The sequence below is a fragment of the Staurois parvus genome, unplaced genomic scaffold (assembly GCF_062004578.1).
Source record: "Staurois parvus isolate SC_StPar_1 unplaced genomic scaffold, SC_StPar_1.0 ptg000334l, whole genome shotgun sequence".
Taxonomy (NCBI): domain Eukaryota; kingdom Metazoa; phylum Chordata; class Amphibia; order Anura; family Ranidae; genus Staurois; species Staurois parvus.
The window spans coordinates 2,204,816-2,230,835 of NW_028318130.1; the positions used below are offsets into that span (position 1 = coordinate 2,204,816).

The 26,020-nt window shown below is 41.7% G+C and overlaps 1 protein-coding gene and 1 long non-coding RNA gene across 2 annotated transcripts in view; one reads left to right on the plus strand and one right to left on the minus strand.

Moving 5' to 3' along the window:
• LOC149457114 (uncharacterized) overlaps positions 1–5,029 on the minus strand; it is a 65,841-nt gene extending 60,812 nt beyond the window's left edge. Inside the window, exon 1 of the long non-coding RNA XR_016313746.1 lies at positions 4,833–5,029. This is a non-coding gene — a long non-coding RNA (uncharacterized LOC149457114). The remainder of the gene's footprint in view (positions 1–4,832) is intronic.
• GALNTL6 (polypeptide N-acetylgalactosaminyltransferase like 6) overlaps positions 4,633–26,020 on the plus strand; it is a 1,522,699-nt gene continuing 1,501,311 nt past the window's right edge. The window contains exon 1 of the mRNA XM_089684035.1: positions 4,633–5,999. Within this exon, the coding sequence (XP_089540161.1) occupies positions 5,865–5,999 (135 nt within the window). The 5' untranslated portion in view covers positions 4,633–5,864. The remainder of the gene's footprint in view (positions 6,000–26,020) is intronic.

A 26,020-nucleotide genomic window follows, 5' to 3' on the forward strand; every position in this document is an offset into this window, starting at 1 on the left:
TACAGCGGCCTTTTACCATGTGATCAGCTGTGTCCAATGACATAGCAGATCACGGGGTAAATGCAGTTGCCAGTTATCTACTGCACTTTCCTCACACTGTCACAGCGTGAGGAAAGTATTGCCGATAACCGGCAATTGTCAGAGGACGGATCAGCACTAATCATCAGGGCACTGATGATCAGTGCCCAGCAGAGCCACCCACCAGTGCCGCCCACCTGTGCCCAGCAGTGCCACCCACAAGTGGCCACCAGTGCCACCCAACTATGCCCATCAATGCCACCCACCAGTGTCCAGCAGTGCCCCCCATCAGTGCCACCCATCAGTGCTGCCCAACAGTGCCACCCATCAGTGCCCAGCAGTGCCACCAGTCAGTGCCCAGAAATGCTACCAGTCAGTGCCACCCATCAGTGCCCATCAATGCCACCTATCAGTGCCCATCAGTGCCGCCTATCAGTGCCCATCATTGTTGCATATCAGTGCAGCATCATTAGTGCCATCTATCAGTGATGCCTATCAGTGCCCATCAGTGCTGCCGATCTGTGCCACCTCATCAGTGCCCATCAGTGCTGCCTATCAGTGCCCATCAGTGCTGCCTATCAGTGCAATCTCATGAATGCACATCAGTGAAGGAGAAAAATTACTTGTTTGCAAAATTTTATAATAGAAACAAAGAAAAACGTTTTTTTTTTAAAATGTTTTGCTCTTTTTTTGATTATAGTGCAAAAAATAAAACACCCAGCGGTGAGAAAATACCATCAGAAGAAAGCTCTATTTGTGTGAAAATTTTCATTTTGCATGTTTGTGCAATTGTCATTCAAAATGCAAAAGCACTGAAATCAGAAATTTGGCCTGGGCACGAAGGGGTTATAAGTGCCCAGTAGGCAAGTGGTTAAAGTGGTTGTAAAGGCTCAAGGTTTATACCTTCATGCATTCTATGCATGAAGGTGAAAAACCTTCTGTGTGCAGCGCCCCCCCCCCCCAATCCTTACCTGAGCCCCCCCCCTCCCAGATCCAGCAATGTTCTCAACAGCCTCTGCTCTCTGGGGACTCTTCCTCCTCATTGGCTGAGACATCAGCGGGAGCCCATCAGCTCCCGCTGCTGTCAATAACAGCCAGTGAGCCAATGAGGAGAGAGCAGGGATCGGTGCCAAGCCACTGCTCTATGTGTCTTATGGAAGCACAGAGCAGCGGCTCGGGGACAAACACACAGCAGTGCCCCCAGGGCGAGTGGCTTTCCCTGGAGGAACTGCTTGAGGGGGAGGAGCCAGGATCACTGGCGGGGATCTGAAAAGAAGGAGATCGGGGCTGCTCTGTTCAAGACCACTGCACAGAACAGGTAAATATAGACATGTTTGTTATTTTAAAAAAAAGCTTTACTGTCACTTTAAGCTTTGACAAAGAAATCTGGAAGCTGATTGGTTTCTATGCAGAGCTGCACCAAACTTTTTACTCTGCAGTTTTAGTAAATCAACCCCGTGTCCAATGTTTACAAAAGAAAAAGCTGCCTATTTGCCTCTGTGACCTATAGTCATGTACCTACTGTGCCCAGATTTGCACTCTCCAATTTTAGTAAATAAACCCCAATTTGATTTTAATTGTCATGCGATTCTGTGCTACTCGAGTCACATCAAAAATCGCACAAGTGCAAGTCAAGCCTAAAAATCCAGCCTCCTTCTCCTACAATAAAAAAGCACACGTAGCACAAATACACTACAAAATTAGACTAACAATCGGAACAAATCACATCGGGAATTGCACTAGTGCAAATGGAGCCTAAAAATCAAGCTTCCTTCCCCTACAATAAAAAAGCACATTTAGCAAAAAAGCACTACAACATTAGACTGACAATCAGATCGTGTTGTATCAGAAATCGCACTAGTGTGAACGGAGTCTACAAATCCTGCTTCCTTCTTTTACAATAAAAAAGCGCACAAAATTAGAATGACAATTGGATCAAGATGCATCAGAAATTCTACTAGTGCGAATGGAGCCTAAAGATTCAGCTTCCTTCTCCTACAATAAAAAACGCACTTAGCAAAAACACACTACAAAATTAGAATAATTGGATCAAGTCGCATCGGAAATCACACTAGTGCGAACAGACCCTAAATCTTGCTTCCTTCTCCTACAATAGAAAAGCGCACTTAGCAAAAACACACTACAAATGAAGACTGACAACCAGATCGAGTCGCATTTGAAATTGCACTAGTGCAAACGGAGCCTAAAAATCCAGCTTCCTTCTCCTAAAATAAATAAGCGCACTTCGCAAAAACTCATTACAAAATTAGACTGACAATCAGATCGAGTCGCATCGGAAATTACACTAATGCAAACAGAACCTAAATATCCAGCTTCCTTCTCCTAGAATAAATAAGCGCACTTCACAAAAACACATTACAAAATTAGAGTGTTAATCAGGTCAAGACACATCGGAAATCACACTAGTACGAATGGACCCTAAAAATCCAGCTTCCTTCTTCTACAATACATAAGTGCACTGAGCAAAACTGCACTACAAAATTAGACTGACAATCAGATTGAGTCACGTCGGATGTCGCACTAGTGCGAACGGAGACTAAAAATCCAGCTTCCTTCTACAGTAAATAAGCGCACTGAACCAAATGCACTACAAAACTAGTGTGACAATTGGATCAAGTTGGGGCAGCACAGTGGCTAAATGGTTAGCACTTCCACCTGGCAGTTCTAGCCAGTACTAGGGTCATTGGTTTGAATCCCAACCACGGCACCTCCTGCCTGGAGCTTGCATGTTCTCCCTGTGCCTGTGTGGGTTTCCTCCAGGTACTCCGGTTTTCTCCCACACTCCAAAGACATGCTGGTAGGTGAATTGGATCCTGTCTAAATTGGCCCTAATATGTGTATGTATGAATGTGAGTTAGGGACCTTAGATTGTACGCCCGTTGAGGGTTAGGGACTGATGTGAATGTACAATATATATGTAAAGCGCTGCGTAAATTGACGGCGCTATATAAGTATCTGAAATAAATAAATAAATCACACTAAAGGTTAAAAATCCCACTTCCTTCTCTGACAATAAATAAGCGCACTGAACCAAACGCACTACAAAATTAGAGTGACAATTGGATCAAGTTTCATCAGAAATCGCACTAGAGCCTAAAAATCCCGCGTCCTTCTCCGACAATAAATAAGCACGCTGAACCAAACGCACTACAAAATTAGAGTGACAATTGTTCAAGTTGCATCAGAAATCGCACTAGAGCCTAAAAATCCCACGTCCTTCTCCGACAATAAATAAGCGCACTGAACCAAACGCACTACAAAATTAGAGTGACAATTGGATCAAGTTGCATCAGAAATCGCACTAGAGCCTAAAAATCACGCGTCCTTCTCCGACAATAAATAAGCGCGCTGAACCAAACGCACTACAAAATTAGAGTGACAATTGGATCAAGTTGCATCAGAAATCGCACTAGAGCCTAAAAATCCCGCGTCCTTCTCCGACAATAAATAAGTGTGCTGAACCAAACGCACTACAAAATTAGAGTGACAATTGGATCAAGTTGCATCAGAAATCGCACTAGAGCCTAAAAATCCCGCGTCCTTCTCCGACAATAAATAAGTGCACTGAACCAAATGCACTACAAAATTAGAGTGACAATTGGATCAAGTTGTATCAGAAATCGCACTAGAGCCTACAAATCCCGCGTCCTTCTCTGACAATAAATAAGCGCACTGAACCAAACACACTACAAAATTAGAGTGACAATTGGATCAAGTTGTATCGGAAATCACACTAGAGCCTACAAATCCCGCGTCCTTCTCCGACAATAAAAAATGCGCACTGAACCAAACGCACTACAAAATTAGAGTGACAATTGGATCAAGTTGCATCAGAAATCGCACTAGAGCCTAAAAATCCCGCGTCCTTCTCCGACAATAAATAAGCGCGCTGAACCAAACGCACTACAAAATTAGAGTGACAATTGGATCAAGTTGCATCAGAAATCACACTAGAGCCTAAAAATCCTGCGTCCTTCTCCAACAATAAATAAGCGCACTGAACCAAACGCACTACAAAATTAGAGTGACAATTGGATCACGTTGTATCAGAAATTGCACTAGAGCCTAAAAATCCCGCGTCCTTCTCCGACAATAAATAAGCGCACTGAACCAAACGCACTACAAAATTAGAGTGACAATTGGATCAAGTTGTATCGGAAATCACACTAGAGCCTACAAATCCCGCGTCCTTCTCCGACAATAAAAAAAGCGCACTGAACCAAACGCACTACAAAATTAGAGTGACAATTGGATCGAGTTGCATCAGAAATCGCACTAGAGCCTACAAATCCCGCGTCCTTCTCCGACAATAAATAAGCGCGCTGAACCAAACGCACTACAAAATTAGAGTGACAATTGGATCAAGTTGCATCAGAAATCGCACTAGAGCCTAAAAATCCCGCGTCCTTCTCCGACAATAAATAAGCGCACTAACTCCCGGCGCAGACTACAGTATTGGTGCGAGCGTAGGGCGACCATGTGAACATGAAATCTGGGGATGTCAAGGTGCAGCCTCCTCCAGCATCCTTCTTGTGTGTGGCTTTCTTTGCTGGAGAGCCACATGGCAGCAGCATGTTAATACCCTCGGAGACAGGAGGAGCAGCATCCTCGGAGCTGAGGACCAGAGCCAGCTGTCTGAGTCTTTAGTCCCAGTGTTAAAAGCTTCTGTTCATCTCCCCACCCCCCCTCCTCCACTCCTACATCAGCCTCCGTGTCAGCATCAGCATCAGCAGCGGCAGTAGCAGCAAGCAGCAGCACGGAGACAAGTGGAGGGAGTCGCACCGAGTACGCACCGAGCAAGTGATCGGCAGCCTCCAACATGTCATATCCAACCGCTGAGATCACTTGAAAAGTTGGGGGACACAAGTCAGCCTGGAAGTTGCCGGATCGCATCTCCTCCACGTCTGAGGATCGCTGGCTTCTTCTTGACACTGTCACACGCTTGGTGTGGATGGAGATGATTTGTTTGCTGCACGCTGGTTACAGGGACGGTGCAGTGTGACAGCATCGCCTCTTAACTAGATCCTCCCTGCACCACCTTCTCCTCCTCCTCATCATCATCATCAATCCCCCCACCCTCCTCCCCTCCAGGCTCCCTCCAGCTTCCAGCTTGTTTATAGAGCAGAGTGGGACTGGGAGGGATTGTAGGCACCGGTTTAGAGCTCATCCACGTGTTTTCCACCAGTGGGGACTGGAGTTCTCCTGCACACATCTGCCTCTGTGGACTGGGAGAGAAGGATTCTATTCTGTCTTCTCTGATTGTCCTTTGGTAACATCATCGGGGCTTGGCGATGTGAAGATATTCTTGGAGATCGATCAGGGCATGGCATTGTGTGCTATTGTCGGCTGGCTACGTCCTGCACTAAGGAGCACAAGGATCTCTTGGGAACTATTAAAAGTATAGAGTGCTGTCTAGGACCACTCTGCTTATTGTCCATCTACCTGCACTTCCATCTACCTGCTTAGGATCTTCTTCTGGACAGGTCGACCAAAGCATTGAAACTTTAGAATGTATTTTAAACTCTCACCTGCACCATACAATACTTTGACACTCTACATCTGCTTGTCCAATTAAAAAGCTGAGATCTGATTGGCTTGCCATCAACACTGATCCATGTGCCCCTTTGTTATAAAGGAAATACTGCTATTATTTCATTTGCAAGGGATGTCACCTAAATGATTGTGGATCTCAAAGTGTACAACCAGCTTCCCTAGTTCACCCAACTGCTAAAGTTTGAAGGTACAAAGTAGCTGCTCCCCATCTCCTGGGAAATCTTTGTGGATTATTCACTTTTCGACAGCCGTTGACACACTTTACTACTGCCATGAAGAGAAAGCAGAAAAGGTTCTTTCAGATGGTTTTGCTCTTTACAGTAGCTTTAATTTTCCTGCCCAATATTGGTCTTTGGTCATTGTATAAGGAGAAACAGCTCATGAAATCCACCGATGGAGCAGATCAGGTAAGCCACATGGAACTTGCTTTCTTGGCCCTGCTGGACAGAGATGTTGCCTACCCTCTCACTCTGCTCGTTTGTAATCTGAATGAGTAAATAAGCTCCATAGGACACGCTTCCTAAAATGATACTCAATAGGTATTGCAATTGATAATACTGTTCTCAACAAAGTCTATGTATTTGATGAGAATGTTGACCTGGGAAACTTCTATGAGAGTAGCAGGTGAAGAGCTTGCACTTGTTAAAAGTCTGAGCTGGCTATGGAGGAAAATGAAGGTGCTTGTAGCAACCAGAACCAACTGTCATTTATAGTGTTGGTTTGGAGTTTGGTTGGACCGGTTGCTATGAACCACACCATCACATTATCATTGTTCCAGCTCTTATCAAGAGGTTTGTGTTGTGGTTGCTTCAAAGGCTTGTTGTAGAGACTTGCAAATAAAAAACTACTATATCAAAGACATTGGTGTTTAGAACAAAGTAGTTGTGTAGAGAAACTGTGTATATTGCTTGCTGTTAAATGATTATGGGATTATTGTATTTAAGAGTATATGCTATTTTATGAGGCATTACAATGAACGTACACTAAAAACGAAAAAAGAAGAATTGAGCCATAGATGCCCTGGGGAACCCAATCATATATTTATTCAACATTTAGTGACCATAGGAGTCTAGGGTGCGTACAGTGCAAAGCCCTCTGAGCCAAAGTTGGAGATGTGGTCCAACATCTCTCACCTGCTTATAGATATAGATGAGGGTTATTGATATTACATCAAGAGGATAGAGTTTCTCAGGCCCTTCTAGGGACTTGCATTTCACTTTACATGTCATGGTAGAAACTTTCCTTTGGGGCATTCTGATTGTTGGACAAGGCAATATTTAGTTTATCAAGACATTAGGAACTGAGATACTCTTCTTCTGCTCTATTCTTTTACATTTTGTTATAGCCCCCGAAATAGCTTCCTATCAGGGGCGGACTGACCATTTGGAAACGCAGACACTGCCCGAGGGCCTGGGGTCAGTAGGGGGCCCCATGAGATGCCCCTGGTACCTTTTTCATAGGCTTATTTGATCCCCTATTGCCCGGGGGCCCCATGAGTTGTCAGTCCGCCCCTGCTTCCTACACTGGGTTTGCACTTTAAGAAACTATTGGCGACTTGTAGACTGCCTCGGTGCAGTCATTTGTACCAAGGCTGATGCTTCAAAATATAGCAAGGGCTGCTTTGTAAATTTATTCTGAAATATTTACATTTTCTACCTTATATTTACAAACTCCTCTAGCACATTTCTCACAGTTACAGCAATTGATTCCAATGGCTTACAGTTCTGGCCACTAAAAAAGTTTAGGCTACTGCAGAATTGGGTCATTTTCATTGTTGGTGAACTTCTGTTCACTTAAAACTTCCAATGTTTCTCATGAACATTGTTAGATGTTTGAACTGAAGACAGGTTCCCTTCACCAAGAATGAAAACATTCCATTAGCCAATCAACCAATATGTGTCATGTTCTCATTAAAAAAAAAAAGAAGTTTAGATGCCGAGACTGACAGGGAAATCTCTGAAACAGAGCAGCTCATGTTCTTATTTGTGGTGCAGTAGACAGAAATACGCATAATAATAATTGAGAATCTTGATTGGATCTACATATCATGTTTCTGACAGTGCCTGGATAATCTGCTTCCTTGCTGTCAACTTTCATTTTTCATTTTTAGTTGTTATTCCTTCAGCTTTTAAGACAAGGCAGTGATATCTCTTCATTTCAACATGAACTATGAATCTGTTCTGGCCAAATTAAAGCCAGGAACTTTTGCATATTGATAAGCACGGTTTATTGGTGTTTCAGAGTTACAGCTGATGAATGCAAAGTTATGACAGTGTCATTTTTTGCTGTGCTAGTATTCATGTGCATGCACATTGATAGCAATGCTAGATGTAGAAATGGAGTTAGCTTTCTCTGCAACATTTGTAGCCTTTTGTATGTGCAACTATGATGTTTCGGATCTCTAACAAATGTGATCGATTTAAGGAGGGGGTCTTTAATCTCCGTAGACTTCTATGATATCTACGGTGTGCACTAGTTTCATCTATTGCTGTGAAGCTTTACAATCTCTAGTCAAGCATATGACCAGGGGTCCGAGAGTGACCACTTCAATCAGCAGCTTCTTAGCGTGGTGTTCCTCTTTCGGACAACTTCAAAATAAACCTCTATCAATGATATCCTAATTTAGATTTCAACCCCAAAGTCAGGCTTGTTCCAATTGGACTTAATTGATTAATTGATGGATAGATTGTTGAAAGTACAACCCAGAATATGTTTTTATTGTGTATTTCTCCCTAAATGTAAAGCAAGCTTGTCCTGAAATAGGCAACACAGTAGCTTAGTAGTTATTACACCTGCCTTGCAACACTAGTGTTCTTGGCTCAAATCCTGATCGGGACGCTATCTGCATGGAGTCTGAATGTTTACTCTGCGCTTGTATGGGTTTCCTCCCACACTTGGCCCTAGAATGTATATGCTTTGAAGATAGGGACCTTAGATTGCAAGATCCTTGAGGACTTGGAATGACTTGGAAGTGCAATATGTCAAAGTGTAGGGACTGATGTGAATGTGCAATATGTAAACGTGGAGGGACTAGGAGATAGGGACCTTAGATTGCAAGGTCCTTGAGGACAGGGAATGATGTGAAAGTGCAATATGTCAAAGTGCAGGGACTTATGTGAATGCAATATGTAAACATGCATGGACTAGGAGATAGGAGATAGGGACCTTAGATTTCATGGTCCTTGAGGATGGGGAATGACGTGAAATATGTCAAAGTGCAGGTACTGATGCGAGTGTGCAATATCTAAACGTGCAGGGTCTAGGAGATAAGGACCTTATATTGCAAGGTCCTTGAGGATGGGGAATGATGTGAAAGTGCAATATGTCAAAGTGCAGGGATTGATGTGAATGTGCAATATGTAAATGTGCAGGGACTAAGAGATAGTAGATAGGGACCTTAGATTGCATGGTTCTTGAGGATAAGGAATGACGTGAAAGTGCAATATGTCAAAGTGCAGGGAATGATGTGAATGTGCAATATGTAAACATGCAGGGACTAGGAGATAGGGACCTTAGATTACAAGATCCTTGAAGACAGGGAATGATGTGAAAGTGCAATATGTCAAAGTGCAGGGATTGATGTAAATGTGCAAAATATAAACTTGCAGGGACTAGGAGATTGCAAGGTCCATGGGGGCAGGGAATGATGTGAAAGCGCAATATGTAAAATTGCTGTGCAAATTGATGACACTATATCTTTAAAAATATTGAAACTGATACTGCTTACCTTTATCTGAAAACTCTCGTTACCAGGTTTTTGGGGCCCGTGGACTTCAACACTTTTGTATCATTTAGTAATGGACCTAGCAGAAGTATGCAGATTAGGAAAGACAGAGAAATGTTAGAAAATATTGCATGCATTCTTATATCAGGTTTGTGACTGAGAGCATAATTCTAGAAGCTCAGAATGGGAACCAGGAAATCAGCATTTTGTAAAATAAAAGCAATGGCAGATTGTTTCTTACCTGGCAGATCTCTTTCAGAAGTATTTAACATATGAGAATTTGTAAAATGTGAAGACTCTTCTTTGAAAACAAATGAGTTTTTCCTTAGTGTCAAGGTGCCACGTAAGCTACGTTTCTGCTAAGACAGCTGTCAAAGATACCAACTGAAGTTAAGGTCAGTTAGAGAAGAGACAAGGGAAAAAATAACTTAAAGTTACTTACGTATTCTCCTTCTGTCATATGAGTATAACACAGCTGATAAGATCTGTGGATACTTTGCACAGCTCTTCAGCGTGTGTGGCACCATACTGCTATTTTATTATTGTGATATAAAAATCTTAGTAACTGGTCTAATGCATGATCTTAATGATAGGTAAAGGCCAGATCTAGTTGAAAACTACTAACAGCATTGACATTGAAAGAATAGGTGAGTAAAAACCCTTCTCCCCATAACTGACAAGAAAGAATGCTATAAAATAATTGTGAAATCCTTTTGTGTCTTATTTCTGTTCACACCAAATATAACATTTTAGTGGATATGAGAAAACTTCTAAAATTCTGCTCCTGTGTGTGAATCACAGTGACAAAATTTCATACAAACCTTTTTTTTTTTGTTATAATATAAGGATGATCTTTTCTTATTTTATACAGGTCAAAATAAGGTACAAGGGGTTTTCACACTGGAAGTACGTTGTACTTTAAACCTAAAATACACCTGTGCCACGATTATGGACGTTATCTTTTTCAAATTCATTACAAGAAGTAATAGGTCCTAATCACTGACATTTCTAGATGCATGTAATATAAAGTAATTTATTCTTTATGTTGTATTAAAGTCTCCACTAAAACAATCCCCTGTTAAGCATTTTCTTTGATCATAGATGAAAGTGCTCATACACAGGTCTTATCAGGATCACTGAGCAGCTCTTCCCCAAACAGCTGGCTGGAAAGCGTATATTGTGCAGGTCCTGTGATCATCTTGTTTAGGACTGCAAGTCTCAATCTCCCTCTCACCATGCCCCATCTTCCAAGGCCCAGTCACAAACATACATTAGAGGAGGTGCAATGGCAGGACCTACATATTGAGTTCAGCTTCAGGGCTGCCTTTGTGTGTTCACAGGCAGTGTAGTCCCAGGTGGGAGCACATACACAAGTACTGACATCAGCAGTATAAATAACAGAGAAACATGTAGATATTAGCTTATCACAATATCATGACAGGGACTTGAAAGATGGGTTTCAGTCACTTCCTAACAGCCTACAAGAACACAGTTATCTGCTTGTATGTTTTTTGTGTCTTTGTTGGGCATTTTGAAGATGAATTTCTCCAAAAAACACATAGCTACAAAAGTTATTGAGTGTCTTTTTTTTTTTTTTTTTTTTTTTTTTTTTTTTGTAATACCTCTAAAATTCAATTTATTATAAAACCAGTAACATACTCACAAAGAGTTATTGCATACCCAACACCAATAATCCCACAATGGTGGGGTGTATCGCATCTGCAGTGTCTCACCCGTCCATCCTCGCTGGCTGCAAAAGGAATATGTCAGTTGTAAATAATACTTGTGTGCCCTCACCCTGACGCATTTTGTCACCTAACTTTGTCAAAGGGTTCTTTAAAGAACGTATTATTACGTATGATTTAAAACAGCACCATTTTTTTCAGATTATAGCACATATGGGTTATGTGCTGAAAGCACTATAGATTTGGTGTTAGTTTTATTTGTTTTTTGTATTTCAATGGTTTTTATTAATTTTAAACAGTATAAAACAGAGGCAACAAAACACGCCCACGCAGGGGCTATCAATTGCACCGATAGAAAATGCATAATAGAGCAGACAATGCTCTAATTCCAATAAGGCAAAACGTATGCCCACGTAGGGGCTATCAATGGCACATAGGTAACAATAACATCAGTGAAACTCCGATTATCGCAACTAAAGACAGCTGTCCACTGTCACATCAAAACAAACAGAAAAGGAAAGAAGAAAAGCAGAGAAGAAAGAAAGAGAAAAAAAAAAAAAAAACACACACCAGAGAGCAAGGGTCCATGAGCGCCAATACAAAACTCCATCACCTCCCTACACTGGCCGGGGGGAGCGTGGGAAAGGCATATTGCAACCATGGCTCCCATATTTTCAAAAATTTATGTTGAGAGTCGTTGCATATACTCGACATCTGTTCATTGAGCATCATAGTAGTCATACGATCCCGCACCCCCTGAAAAAGTACAAACGGACTCTTCCAGGCCTGGGCAATTGTCCTAGTGGCCGATAAAAACAAATAGGAAGCCAACCGCTGCTGACGAGCCAAGAGGCCCGGTATGGGGCAATGAAGCAAAGCATACCGAGCATCCCGGCGTATGGAGAGATGAAACAAAGTGAAAAGAAGGCCAAACACACGAGACCAAAAACGAACCAACCTCGGGCATGACCACCAGATATGCAGTACATCGCCACGATGGCCACAACCCCGAAAACATCGATCACTACAGGTAGGGTTAGCCTGGGCCAAATGAGCCGGCACCCAATACCAACGAAACAATACCTTATAGGCTGCTTCCAGCGTGGTTGTATTAAACGAACATTTAGCTATGAGGGACCAGGCTTTATTCCAGTCCTCCGGATCCACAGCCATTCCCAGGTCGCGTTCCCACTGAACTACATATGAAAGAGAAGTGTGCGACGAGCATCTGTTCAAAGCTGCGTAAAGAAGGGAGATAAGGCCCGGGGCGCCCGGACGCTGCTGGCAAAGCCGTTCAAAGGCAGATGTCTGATATGGGAAAGCAGAAGTGGCCCTCAGCGAGAGTAGCCAGTGCCGCAATTGAAGGTACCGAAAAAATTCCGCTGGGGGAACATCCCGAGACTCCCGGAGGACATTCCAGGTGGGAAAGGACCGAAAAATCAAAAAGTGTCGCACCTGTGAGAAACCATGAGCCACCCACCAAGAAAATGCCCTCGGGTGATCTAGACCCGGCGGGAAAAGAGGGTTATTAACGATTGGAAGCAAGGGCAGGAAAGGTGACATCAGGCCACTGGAATAACGTACCGAGTCCCAGACTCGTAGGCCATGGAGCAACATCGGACTCAGCGCCGTAGGGCGCAGGGCAGGGGGAAGCCATAGAAGTGTCGATAGTGCGATAGGGGCACAATTAGGCAGTTCCAGCAGGACCCAGAGAGGAACATCGGATTGAGTGTCTTTTTTAAGAGCTGTTCTTAGTACATAGTATGCAAACATGTTCACTTTAATACTGAGAAGACAAACCTCTGTGCTAACAAAATAAACACATTGGTTTTATCCATGGAGAAATAAGAGGAAAGGTGACTGCCCTAACTGAGCCTGTGGATACCATTACAGGACTATTTGCTTAAGCCATGTCATCTCTTTATCCAAGTAGAAATGCACTTCATATATGCATGAGGATTTTTTTTTTTTGGCAGGGGGCAGGGAGACTAGTTATATTACTTGGATCTCTTTTTTAAAGAGAGCAGTATTTGTATTGTTTTGAGCCTTAACACTAAATTGATATAGCGTTTGGGTCTATTGACACCTATGCATTTTTATGCACATATTTTGATGCATGGTAATACATCTACATAGGATAGCAAATGCTTTTAATGGTGATTGATCACATCTATGTGATGTTGTTGGGTTGTCAATTTTTAATGTATCAATGAGCGTTATCAAGTCTACTAATGACAATGGCAATCCATGAAAGTGTGCACAAAAAAGGTGTGAATGCAGCATTAAACAGCTTAAGCCAGTGTTTTCACTTTGATATTTCCAGTTTAAACATTTATTTGAGAGATACCATATCCAGAATTTACATCTATGCTTACATCTCCTTCACTACATCTTGCTGACTGACTTCTCTGCCTTTACTCCCCAATGAAAACAACTGATGAGATGAGGTTTAAACCAATTAGGAGTCTCCCCAGGTAATAGGCCATTCTGACATTGGAAGTGCTTGTTATAATAAAATGTATCAGCTTGTTGGGAAGTCTTCATACAACCTAGCCTATATTTTTTCTCTTCCCAATGAGAAGTAGGAAAGAAGGTATGCCTCTTCAGTCTAGCACATAAAAATGTTGGGCCATGGTGTCATGTCACGGTGCTCCCTGATGTCTAGTGGCACTTAGAGCTTAGCTATCTTTTAATATATATGACGAGGCACACCGGCCTAGTGCGTTTCATTAAAACATAGCTTTATTAGTAAAAGAGTGGTAAGTGTTATACTTACAAAATAGCAAATATCACAAGCCCATCCAATGAAAGTAGCACAGTCCAATCTGTCTCATGACAGGGCAATAGGACCTCCAACAGGCTGAAGTGTTTCGAGGACTACCCTCTTCCTCAGAGCCAAGCAGAAGCTAGTCCTCAAAACATATTAGCCTGTTGGAGATCCTATTGCTCTGTCATGCGAATCGTGGATTAGACTGCCCACCCTCTGTTTTGTTTGTGGTTACAGTATCCACAGACTTCCCCAGTCTTGTGAGGGCAGCAAGGCAAGAGCTATCCAAGAAAGCCAGGATGTGATCATGCCATCTTTGGGCCCACTCTCAAGCACAGGAGTATTGGTGTTTTTTTGACTATTTGGATCTTTTAATATATAATGGCAGTTAGGTATTTTCATAGTTCAGGGATATCCTATGTAATGACTGGCCCAGCACAGGAGCAGACTTGCAAATGACTGAGTATTGGTCAGAGGTAAAGAGACATCATTAAAAAAACGCCTCTTTCTTTAAAAGATTTTGCATTTTTAAGTTATAATGAGCTTCTGTTATGACCATTTTTAATGCAAGTAGTGCCTGCTGGAGTTCCACTTTAAGATTGCATTTCTCATTTTTTACATATGTGGGATGAGTAATTGTGTAAGCTGAGATGTATAATTAAAATGAAAAACAGGTAATTAAACTACATATTTCCAAGTAAAATAAAAATACTGGACTTCAGTTCTTGAGTTTATTTACAAAGCATGCAGCCATTTGAATCAGCAGTATTAGAACGATATCAAAATTAGATTAGGTTGAACTTGATGGGCTTTGGTTCTTTTTCAACTCTTTGTTGCTATGTTACAAGGAGTGTGAAATGACAAATACAGACAGTTAATCAATCATACAAATATCTGCACTCAGACAATACCAAGGGGAATGATGGAGACAATGACATTTGTTCTCAGATTTTATCAATTTTTATAAACACAATCAATCAATATGAATAGGATCATGGTAGCCATTTGCTATGTATAAACCTGTAATCAGATGATGAACTGTGGTCTTGAAATAAGAAAAAACATTTTCTAAATACAGTGAAGAAATGTAAATTGCCAAAAGTTGTCCTCAATGGGCAGGTAAAAAAAGTAATTTTATAAACTATATTGCCAAAAGTATTGGGACGCCTGCATTTGCACGCACATGAACTTTAATGGCATCCCAGTCTTAGTCCATAGGGTTTAATATTGAGTTGGCCCACCCTTTGCAGCTATAACAGCTTCAACTCTTCTGGGAAGGCTGTCCACAAGGTTTAGGAGTGTGTCTATGGGAATTTTAGACCTTTCATCCAGAAGCACATTTGTGAGGTCAGGCACTGATGTCGGATGAGAGCCTGGCTCACAGTCTCCACTCTAATTCATCCCAAAGCTGTTCTGTTGGGTTGAGGTCAGCATTCTGTACAGGCCAGTCAAATTCCTCCACCCTAAATTCATCCATGTCTTAATGGACCTTGCTTTGTGCACTAGTGCGCAGTCATGTTGGAACAGGAAGGGGCCATCCCCAAACTGTTGGGAGCACAAAATTGTCCAAAATGTCTTGGTATGCTGATGCCTTAAGAGTTCCCTTCACTGGAACTAAGAGGTCAAGCTCAACCTCTGCAAAACAACCCCACACCATAATCCCCCCTCTACTAAACTTTACACTTGACACAATGCAGTCAGGCAAGTACTGTTTTCCTGGCAACTGCCAAACCCAGACACGTCCATTTCCAGACAGAGAAGCATGATTTGTCCCTCTAGAGAACATGTCTCCACTTCTCTAGAGTTCAGTGGCGGCGTGCTTTAGGTCACTGCATCCAACACTTTGCATTGCACTCAGTGATGTAAGGCTTGGATGCAGCTGCTCGGCCATGGAAACCCATTTAATGAAACTCTCTACACGCTGTTGTTGTGCTAATCTGAAGGCCACATGAAGTTTGGAGGTCTTTAGCTATTGACTCTGCAGACAGTTGGCGACTTCTGTGCACTGTGTGCTTCTTCATGCGCTGACCCTGCATTGTCATTTTACGCGGCCTACCACTTCACGGCTGAGTTGCAGTTGTTCCCAGTTACTTCCACTTTGTTAGAATATTGCAAACAGTTGACCGTGGAATATTAAGTAGCAAGGAAATTTCATGGATACACTTTTTTGCACAGGTGGCAACCTATCACGGTACCACACTTGAATTCACTGAGCTCCTGAAAGCGACCCATTCTTTCACAAATGTTTGTAGAAGCAGTCTGCATGCCTAGATGCTTGATTTTATACACCTGTGGCCATGGAGGTGATTGGAACACCTGAATCCAATGATTTGAAGGGGTGTCCAAATACAGTTGTCAATATAGTGTATATGGAGATTACAGCAGTTAAATACAAGTGGTGATTTTTTTTGTGGCAAAATCAATGGTGGTGCACAGAACTTGCATTGCTGTAATCTCCAACCACTGCTGAATTTGAACATTTGTGTAGTGCAGGAATTTGATATGGGATTGTGCATATTCATTAAATTATGCTCAACCACTGAAATTATTGTGCCTGAAAATGTTAAAACTGCATCAGATGATGTAACATTGTATTATAGATTGGAATTTTCATGAAACCATTAATAGAAAATATAAAATCACAGCAGTTCCTTAGCAGCATAATTGCCAGTTATACAACATTATGAGATTAATACACAAAGCAGTTTAAAGTGGTTTGAAGGAGGACCTACTGCTTATAGGAAACACATCCAAATATAAACATAGTAACTGCTCTTTCTGACTCATTATGCAGTTACTTGTTGCTTGGCTGTTATGTTGACCCTCTGGTTTCAATACGTCAAGTCACTAAGCTAGAATAACCAAACCTAAAAGGGTGTATATGCCTTCTGACCATTCTCTGATCTGATCTCTATACTTTTTCTGGGTCAGTGACTATAAACATGCTGGTCAGCTTAAAAGCCAGGTAACTGACATTTTCAGGGGTCCATCAACAACAATCAAATTTTTCTCTCATCAAAGGTTTACGTTAAAAAGAAAATTTTCCATGCATAACATTCAAGGCTCCTAGAGTACAGAAGCCCCCAAAACATTAAAGCCCAGGCCATTCTGATAGGCAAACCTCCGAAAAATTCAGTTAGTGTCAGAGCTTATTCCTATCTTGCTCCCCACACACATTCCTATATGCTCATTACTTTGGTGACTGGTCTTACTGGTCAGGAGTAAAGCAGAGGAGGCAGAATTGCACGAATACGATCAGTTTTCAGTGGAAAATAATTTTTTCCTCTCGTAGAGCTCATTTACAGTAGCAGTGCCTTTTGAAAATGTATTCATGGTGGATTGCTTTTCGGAGGGCATTTGAGAGGTGAATTGGCATATGGGTCACTATCTCACCTCTTGTTTTATCCCATAAATCCCGTATCATCACTCTGCAAATTTGTGCAATGCATGGGGTTGCAGTTGATGCATGGGCCCACTCAGTTGAATGGGTCACATTTGGCTGGTAGTATTGACTGACAAACTGACAGAAGGATAATTTTAAGGGTGGGTAGTTGGGGGGCAGTAAAAACTCATCACAGCCATGTGTTTTTACCACTCCCCAACCACAAGTGTAAACCTAGCCTTAGTCATTTTTATCAATCTTTCTTCCCTTTGGTGCTGGCAACATGATATCACTCCCATACACAGGAGGAACGCCTATCATCACAGCTTCTCAGTCCCTGTCCTGTTTCTTCTCTCTTCATTGCTCTTAGATCTTGTTCCCCTTGCACTGTTGACTGTCACATCAACAGGCCAGCTCTAGAAATTGTGGGGCCTCCTACGACCTTCATGACAGCCCCCCTTCCCAGTGTCTCTTCATATATTTGAACCCCATGGTGTCTCCACACAAACTTCCTAAATCCTACAGATACACAGCCTTCTAGACACTCATAGATACACAACCTTATGAACGCCCACAGACATGCAACCTTCCAACATCCACAGACACACAACCTCGCAACACCCACAGACAACCTTCCAATACCAAAAGACACACAACCTTCCAATACCTAGAGACACACAACCTTCCAACTCCCTCAGACACATATCCTTTCAATACTCACAGAGACACAACCTTCTAACACCAACAAATACACAACCTTCCAACACCCACAGACACACAACCTCGCAACACCCACAGACTCACAACCTTCCAACACCCTCAGACACATATCCTTTCAATACCCACAGACACACAACCTTCTAACACCAACAAATACACAATCTTCCAACACCCACATACAAACAATTGTCCACCATCCACAGACACACAACCTTACGAACACCCACAGAGACGCAACCTTCCAACACCCACAGACTCACAACCTTCCAACACCCTCAGACACATATCCTTTCAATACCCACAGACACACAACCTTCTAACACCAACAAATACACAATCTTCCAACACCCACATACAAACAATTGTCCACCATCCACAGACACACAACCTTACGAACACCCACAGAGACGCAACCTTCCAACACCCACAGACTCACAACCTTCCAACACCCTCAGACACATATCCTTTCAATACCCACAGACACACAACCTTCTAACACCAACAAATACACAATCTTCCAACACCCACATACAAACAATTTTCCAACACCCACAGACACACAACCTTCCACTACCCACAGACACAACCTTACAAATGCCCACAGACACACAACCTTCCAACACCCACATACAAACATCCTTCCAATACCCACAGACACACAACCTTCCACCATCCGCAAACACACAACCTTACGAACACCCACAGACACGCAACCTTCCAACACCCACAGACATGCAAACTTCCAACACCCACAGACATGCAACCTTCCAACACCCACAGACACACAACCTTACGAACACCCACAGACATGCAACCTTCCAACACCCACAGACACACAACCTTTCAGGCACCCACAGACATGCAACCTTCCAACACCCACAGACATGCAACCTTCCAACACCCACAGACATGCAACCTTCCAACACCCACAGACACACAACCTTACGAACACCCACAGACATGCAACCTTCCAACACCCACAGACACACAACCTTTCAGGCACCCACAGTCCTCATGCCACAGTGTGCATCTGGAAACTTTAAACATGAATTTGTCTATTTCAAACGATGCTGTAGGCACTTTTTTTGTATGTTAAGCTGTGCTGCCAGCCTATTTAGCATGAATGGGCCAACGTAATGCAGAGCATCTTAACATACAAAAAAGCATACTGAATTGATGCTTGTTGAGGCTATGTGCAGCAGTAACTATGTATGCCAAGTGCTTGCATGAAATATCGCCAGAACAATCAGCACACTGAACTTTATGTAGCAATTTGCTGAGACTTTTTAAAATCTGTCTTCGTCTGTGTTCACATCTGTGCTGGGTACAGCCCATTATTTTCAACAGACTGCCGTATCTGCAGAAAACACAAGGAAAAAAGTATTTGGCCATTTTTTAAAAATGCTTCGCACTGAGCCACATGGTGCTGTGACAACATGCAGTTTTGTGCAAATGGAATGTGTGTTTGCCAATGAGTGGAGTTGCCATTAAGTGCCAGTTCACATATATGCAGATTGGATGCAGTTTGAACTGCATCCAATCTGCATGACATGTGAAATAACATTGCTTCTTATGGAGCCTAATCACATATGTCTGGTACACTGGCGGATTCAGTGCGAATTTGAAAAAGAGTCATGTCCGATTTCTGAGCAGTGCAATCCGGTTCCGGTGCGGATTATAAGCTATTGACTTCTATGGGAACCATTTCCAAACTGCACACGTGTAAACAGGATAAAATCCTGACCTGAACCTGTCCTAAATCTGATTTAAACCTGACATGAACCACCGAACAACTACTGTGTCAATTAACTGTGAAACCTGAGCTTCAATCCGCACTGCACATGTGAATCAGCTATAAGAAATAATGACACCCCAGTGCATTTGCTTAAGAGCAGTACTTTTCTCAGCATGTCAGCAATGCATTGGGATTTTGTACATGTTCCCAGCATGCAGTAATGTGAACTGTTTGATTGTTTTTGGCACCACTCAAATTAGAAATTAAAACATATCATTGTGTCCCAGAACATAGGGGTGCAGGCTTGTCCACATACCAATCCAGCGAGCTGGTAAATGTAAAGAAGAAAGGATGTCTGCCCCAAACCACACTGATGCACTTCGTCCTACCCACCAGAACTTAGTCATATGGTGCTAAGCCCCAGTGGCAGGGTGAAATGCAGCAGAGTGTGTGACTTGGTGGAGACATATAGGCTGAGGCCAGTCTTTATCGTTTATTCACCTGGGCTGGTTTGGAGTAGCGGCCCAGAAAAATAAATAATACATAAAAATAATCTAAAACAAATATATGCAAAGATTTCCAGCAAAACACTCATACAGTGATTTCACCACACGTTAAAAAAATTTAAAAATTTATAATAGCACACTATGAGGACTTTAATATATTTTATACCCATTACTCACATTCTGAACAATGTGTAAGAGAGAGGAAACTCTGCCACCTCCTCTGGGATAATCAAAGGCAATGCACAGGTTAGTACTGGTGCAACACTGGAGCCATCCTGCGCCCCTGACTGTCAATACAGCTTGAACAAAATACGGTACCTATTCTTTCCTCATTCCACTCCTCCCCTCCCAACACCCATGCTCTTTGGCATCTTGCAGGGGGGATACTGAAAGCAGCATTGGGAGGATGGGAATTTACTGCAACATGGTTGTGGGGAATCTCCTGGGGACCGCTAGTGAAACCTTAGAGTATCATGGAACCCCAAATGGGAAACCTTGTTCTAATGTGTTTAGACAGGCTCTTGGAATACATTCAATGGGCTTGATTTACTAAAGAAGAAGAAAGCTCAATATGTCCAATGAACCCATGTTCATGTCAGATATCATATACTGTACCTATTCACGTACTGGATACGTTTCTTTGCTTTTCCCTTGCCTATGAATGGATGATTAAGACTACTTTCACACTGAGGAGTTTTTTAATTGTTTTAGTGTTAAAAAAAGTGCCTGAAAAGCTCAAGAAAACCATTTTCCTATGTATGTGAATGTATATCAATGTATATCAATGTATGTTTTCACACTGAGGTGTTGCGCTTGCGTTGTGGTGTAGAAAATCCTGCTAGCATCTTTGGGGCATGTTTGCGGAGTTAAAAAAAGCCCCCAAAACACTTCTTCCCATCGAAATCAATGGAAAATGCCTGAAAAGGGCCTGAAACGCATCTCACCTCTGAGAAGCGTTTTTGGTGCAGTTTTTAAGTCTTGTCCTTTAAAAACGCTCAGGAAGTGCAGCCAAAGAGCGGTAAAAACACCTATGCATTTTTGGTGTGTTTTTGCGGCAGATCAGTGTGAACGTAGCCTAAAACAAACAGCAACATTTACTGGGATGGTTTTTGCCCATAAGCACCTTTGCATAGTTGGAGGCCTGATGGATCAGCAGTAATACAACATAAAAGCTAAAGCTTGATGCACTTTTTTTTGTTTTTCTATCTGTAGCATTATGTTACTAGGTCACAATGTGTTTGAAATGACAAACACAGACTATTAATCAGTCATACAAATATCTGCACTAAGACATTACCAAGGAGAATGACAGAGACAATGACATTTGTTTTCAGATTTTATCAATCTTTATGAACACCATCAATCAATAGGAATAGAATTATTGTTGGCAGTTGCAAACTGTTCTAATAGTATACTCTCGGGACATGTATAAACCTGTAACCATAGATACATTAAAGTGTTGTCTTGAAATGTTAAAAAAAATGTCTCGTCTGTATAATATAATAATGCTGTTTAAATTGTTTATTCCACTGGCTTGTTGTGTTATCGGGACTGTATTAAAGTGTATGTAAACCCTGACAATAAATTTCTTTTATTTGCTTCCTTCTAGTGTGGTAAACATACCAATGAAATCCTTTTCTGTTGAAAAAAAAACATACCAATGAAATTGCCCTGTGACGTCCCTTCCCTTTTTACCCCGTTGACTAGCCAGCCCTGGTATGGTGGCATGGGGCATTTGGGGGCAGAAAAGAATAAAGGATGCAATATGGCCACTTGGCATTTGCAAGTTGGATGCAGAATATGCAGGGGCAGCAATAATAAGGATATTGCTGGATTGTACCAACAGGTTGGATCCTTTATCATACCCCATATTGTGTTACCAACAGTCAGTAACACAATGCGGTTGTGTGCTGCCCTGCCATCCTAGACCATGGCCTCTGTTGGCAGTAAAATATCTTTTTTTATCAAAAGACCTGATAATACCATTGCATGGCTAAATATATGGGTAGACGGAATGACTTCAAGCAAAATGTTTAACACACTCTCTGCTATTATGATTATACCACTATTTGACATAATGATATAATTATAGAGCTTATATAGATACTTACAGAGAGAGATTTAAACTACAAAATTAGTCTTATAGCCAAAATGTCTAGGCATTTTGTCATTTGATCTCTGCTAAAGGGGAAGATCAGATCATGGACTGGTTGATCATCCCCTTCATTAGAAATCAAATACCAATCCCTAGATTCATGGCCGCTCAACAGGCCACCATGGAATCCCAAAACAGTAGCTCCTGTATCCAATGCAAGTTCGAATCTTCTGTTTGTTTTTGGTTTTATTTTTTGGCTACTCAGAATTTTAGAGGTGTCCTGTTGGTGATAAGTTTTGGTAAGTGAAGACATTGTAAGCATTTTATCCCACTCTCCTTTAAAACGAATATGCGGGTGTCTGCTGTCATTTTAGGGTGCCAGATAATGTTATTTTTTACAAATCGGCAATTTACTATAAAGGTTTTTTTTTTCTTTAATTCATTTACACCCAATTATGTCTCAAATCTGGCATGGTATAAAAAATATGTGTGTTCATAAAATTAAAAGTATCATTATCTGAAGTTTGACAATCCTAGCTTTCTTTGGGTACCAGTAACAAGTAGCAGCCTCAGATTATCTTTTGCATCACTATCCCTTAAAAAGAATATCATAAAAAAGGATAGTAGCCAATTGGAATTTTCCGCCAACAAGATTGGGGTTGATTTAGTAAAACTGGAGAGTGCAAAATCTGGTGCAGCTGTGCATGGTAGCCAATTGGCTTCTAACTTCAGCTTATTCAATTAAGTTTTGACAATAAAACCTGGAAGCTGATTGGCTTCTCTGCAGATTTGCACCAGATTTTGTACCAGATTTTGCACTCTCCAGTTTTAGTAAATAACCCCCTATGGGGTAGATTTACTAAAACTGGTGCATTCATTCAGAATTTGGTGCAGCTGTACATGGTAGCCAATCAGCTTCTAACTTCAGCTTGTTCAATTAAGCGTTGACAATAAAACCTGGAAGCTGACTGATTTCTATGCACAGCTGCATCAGATTTTGCACTCTCCAGTTTTAGTAAAGCAACCCCAAAGTGCTGATTTTCTGTTATTTTTTCCTTTTTATAACTGGCTGTGTTCACTAATGATCTGAACACTGGAAATACAGATATGCAGAAAGAAATGTTCACTGTTATCCTGTTAGACTCCATGTTCATACATGCAGAAGACACCTGCTGAAGGCTGACATAGTGGTATATACCACTCCTATTGAACATGGACACATGAAAGTGTATTGCCGGCTGACTGTGAAATTTAGATTCAAAATGAATAGTGTCTTGCCTATCTCTATTTCCAACGAAAGCTACTTGGTTTATTTCGTTCACAAGTGCAACATTTATTTCATTGAATTGTTTTAGCTTTGGGGAGCTATTAGCCCAAAAAATCAAGCTCAGCCAATAACTTTAACTTCTTAAAATTACTCTGCTGAGAGTGTTTATTGAATTTTGTTGTAGAGCAGAGACGTCCCAATGATTGCTATCCCTTTCTAATCTTGAAAACCTAATATCACTCATTGTTATTTCCATTATTATTACTACATTTATTGCATAGTTTGCAAGAAGAAAGAGAGTTCTGATCTGAAAGCTTATGGTTATTTATGGTATGAGGGACTTACAAAGAAGGTGTTAGTACCGTTAGGTGTAAAACAACCACAATGAGTACCATCAGCAGTTCATTCCCTTACCTGAAGGCTTTTTAGTCCTTTGTTACCAGTAATATTTGTGGAGCAGAACAAACGAAACAACAGAACTAATTTGCGAGGTATTATGATGGCATTGTGCTATGGCCTTGACCAATTACTTGTTCATCATTATAGTGTGTGTTTATACTGAGCAAAGGCTGATTAGATTTATCAGAAGATGAATGGTTTAAATGTTTGCACTGAATAGAGACCAGATCAATCACACAGAAATATTGGTTACAAACATCAGCAATATACTTTAGAAAAGCAGGCTGAAAACATGTCCCTAGAGGCTGGTAATAGCTGAAGATTTACAGACTTCACTGTTTAAGCTTGGTAGTCTAATCCTCAAGTTCCAGGCTCTTAGCAGCCGTGGAGAACTATTGTTCTAAATCACTCCCTTAATTTAGAGTGTTGAGAATATTTTAATCCTGATCAGCTACTGATTTTTTTGAACTTATATAGAACTATAGTCTTGGGGGTTTGCTGGGTCTCATATATTAAGCTAAGTCTCAAAGATTGTGTCACAATGGACTTTTTCATTATATTTTTATTTTAACTCATAATTCCTACTGTATCTGTATGTTACAGACCCGTGAACAGATTTGATTATTATGTGCCCGAAAACGACCTATCATTAAAATCTTTAGTGCACATGAATCAATAGGGCACTTGTCAGCATTACAAAATCTCATTATTCTGTAGTAGTAAAAGCTACCTGTTTCTTGCTATAAAGAAAAACGTGATGTTTCCAGCCCCCAGCCTAGGCAGTCTAGATCCCATGTTTTCCTTATTCTTCCTGCAGGTTTGTTCCCAAAGTAAAGGGATAAGTGCAAAATCCAACCTAAGAATGGCAGACTGCATATTTCTGTCTGCACAGGTTTTTGCCTACTAGTCATTACTGAGACAGCATAATATATTGAGATATAAGGATCAAAAAGGGCATTAAAGCACACTTACAGGTCCACAAAGAGGCAGTGTGCCTTCCTTTTTATGTGACCGCTGTGATTGGATCTCACAGCAGTCACATGATCAGGAGCCAGTGGGACAGCTTAGTCAGTCTGATGGAAACATGCAGTGAGTGTGCTCCCATCACACTGCATTTATGCATTATGTGGCTAGGCATGAGCTTAATTCTCTAAAATCAGGACTGCATGGGCTGGTTTATGAAATCCAGACTGTATAGTTGCTTGGATATCAACCAACTGAGCTGAGAAATAAAGTTGCAGCAGTATTGCTTTAGTGCGTGGACTACACAGTCAACCATTGTTACTGCATTGTCCCTCTACTGCATATTTCCAGTGCTGGTCCAGATGGCTCAATTTTGGCCATTGTTATTACTGATCAGGCAATTTAAGCCTGGATCTGGACTATTTTTAAGTTGGGATGATTACAAGTTTCTGCAATTATAAAAAAAGTAATTGACAATGAAAACTCAAGTATATGTCACGCACCTGGTAGGAGGCAGAATTGATGAGGTTGGCCTCTCTTATATCTCTAGCCCAATGGTGCCAATGGACAGGAGGAACACAAGTGATGGCAGGTGTTGATACCAGAACTTACAGCAGGAGATGCAGGCTTAGGAGTTCAGGCAGGACATCAGTCCAGGAGCAGAAGTAAAGCAAACTGGACCAGCCAAAGCTAAAGGGGCACTCTGCAAGTACTTCAGGTTCTGGATGCATGGCTTGTCGAAGCTCCCAGCAGGCTTTAGGCAGCAACACACTGCAATGACTGGAGCTGATATTAAGGACAGCTGTAGCAGGCACTCAGGAGTAGTATAGAGGCCAAGTCGAAGAAATGAGCAAGGTCACAGAGATAGCCAAGGTCAGTAGCAGGAAGGCAACAAGGTATAGAAATGTAGGCAGAAGCGTGGCCAGGAATGGAGCCAAGGCCAATTGGCAGGCAGAGGTAAAGGAAGATCAGGTCGATAACAAGCCGGGTCATCAACAGAATTCAAATACAGGATACACTTAGGACACAGGAAAAGTTGAAGACTAGTCAGCACTGACAGTGAGCAGGAGCATCCCATAAATAGTCCATCTGTTGCCAACAGGAACTGTGGACACACTCCCATGTGCATGCATACATGCACGGGCTTTTTGTGTACATGCCCATGCTCAATTTTATGTGCTATGC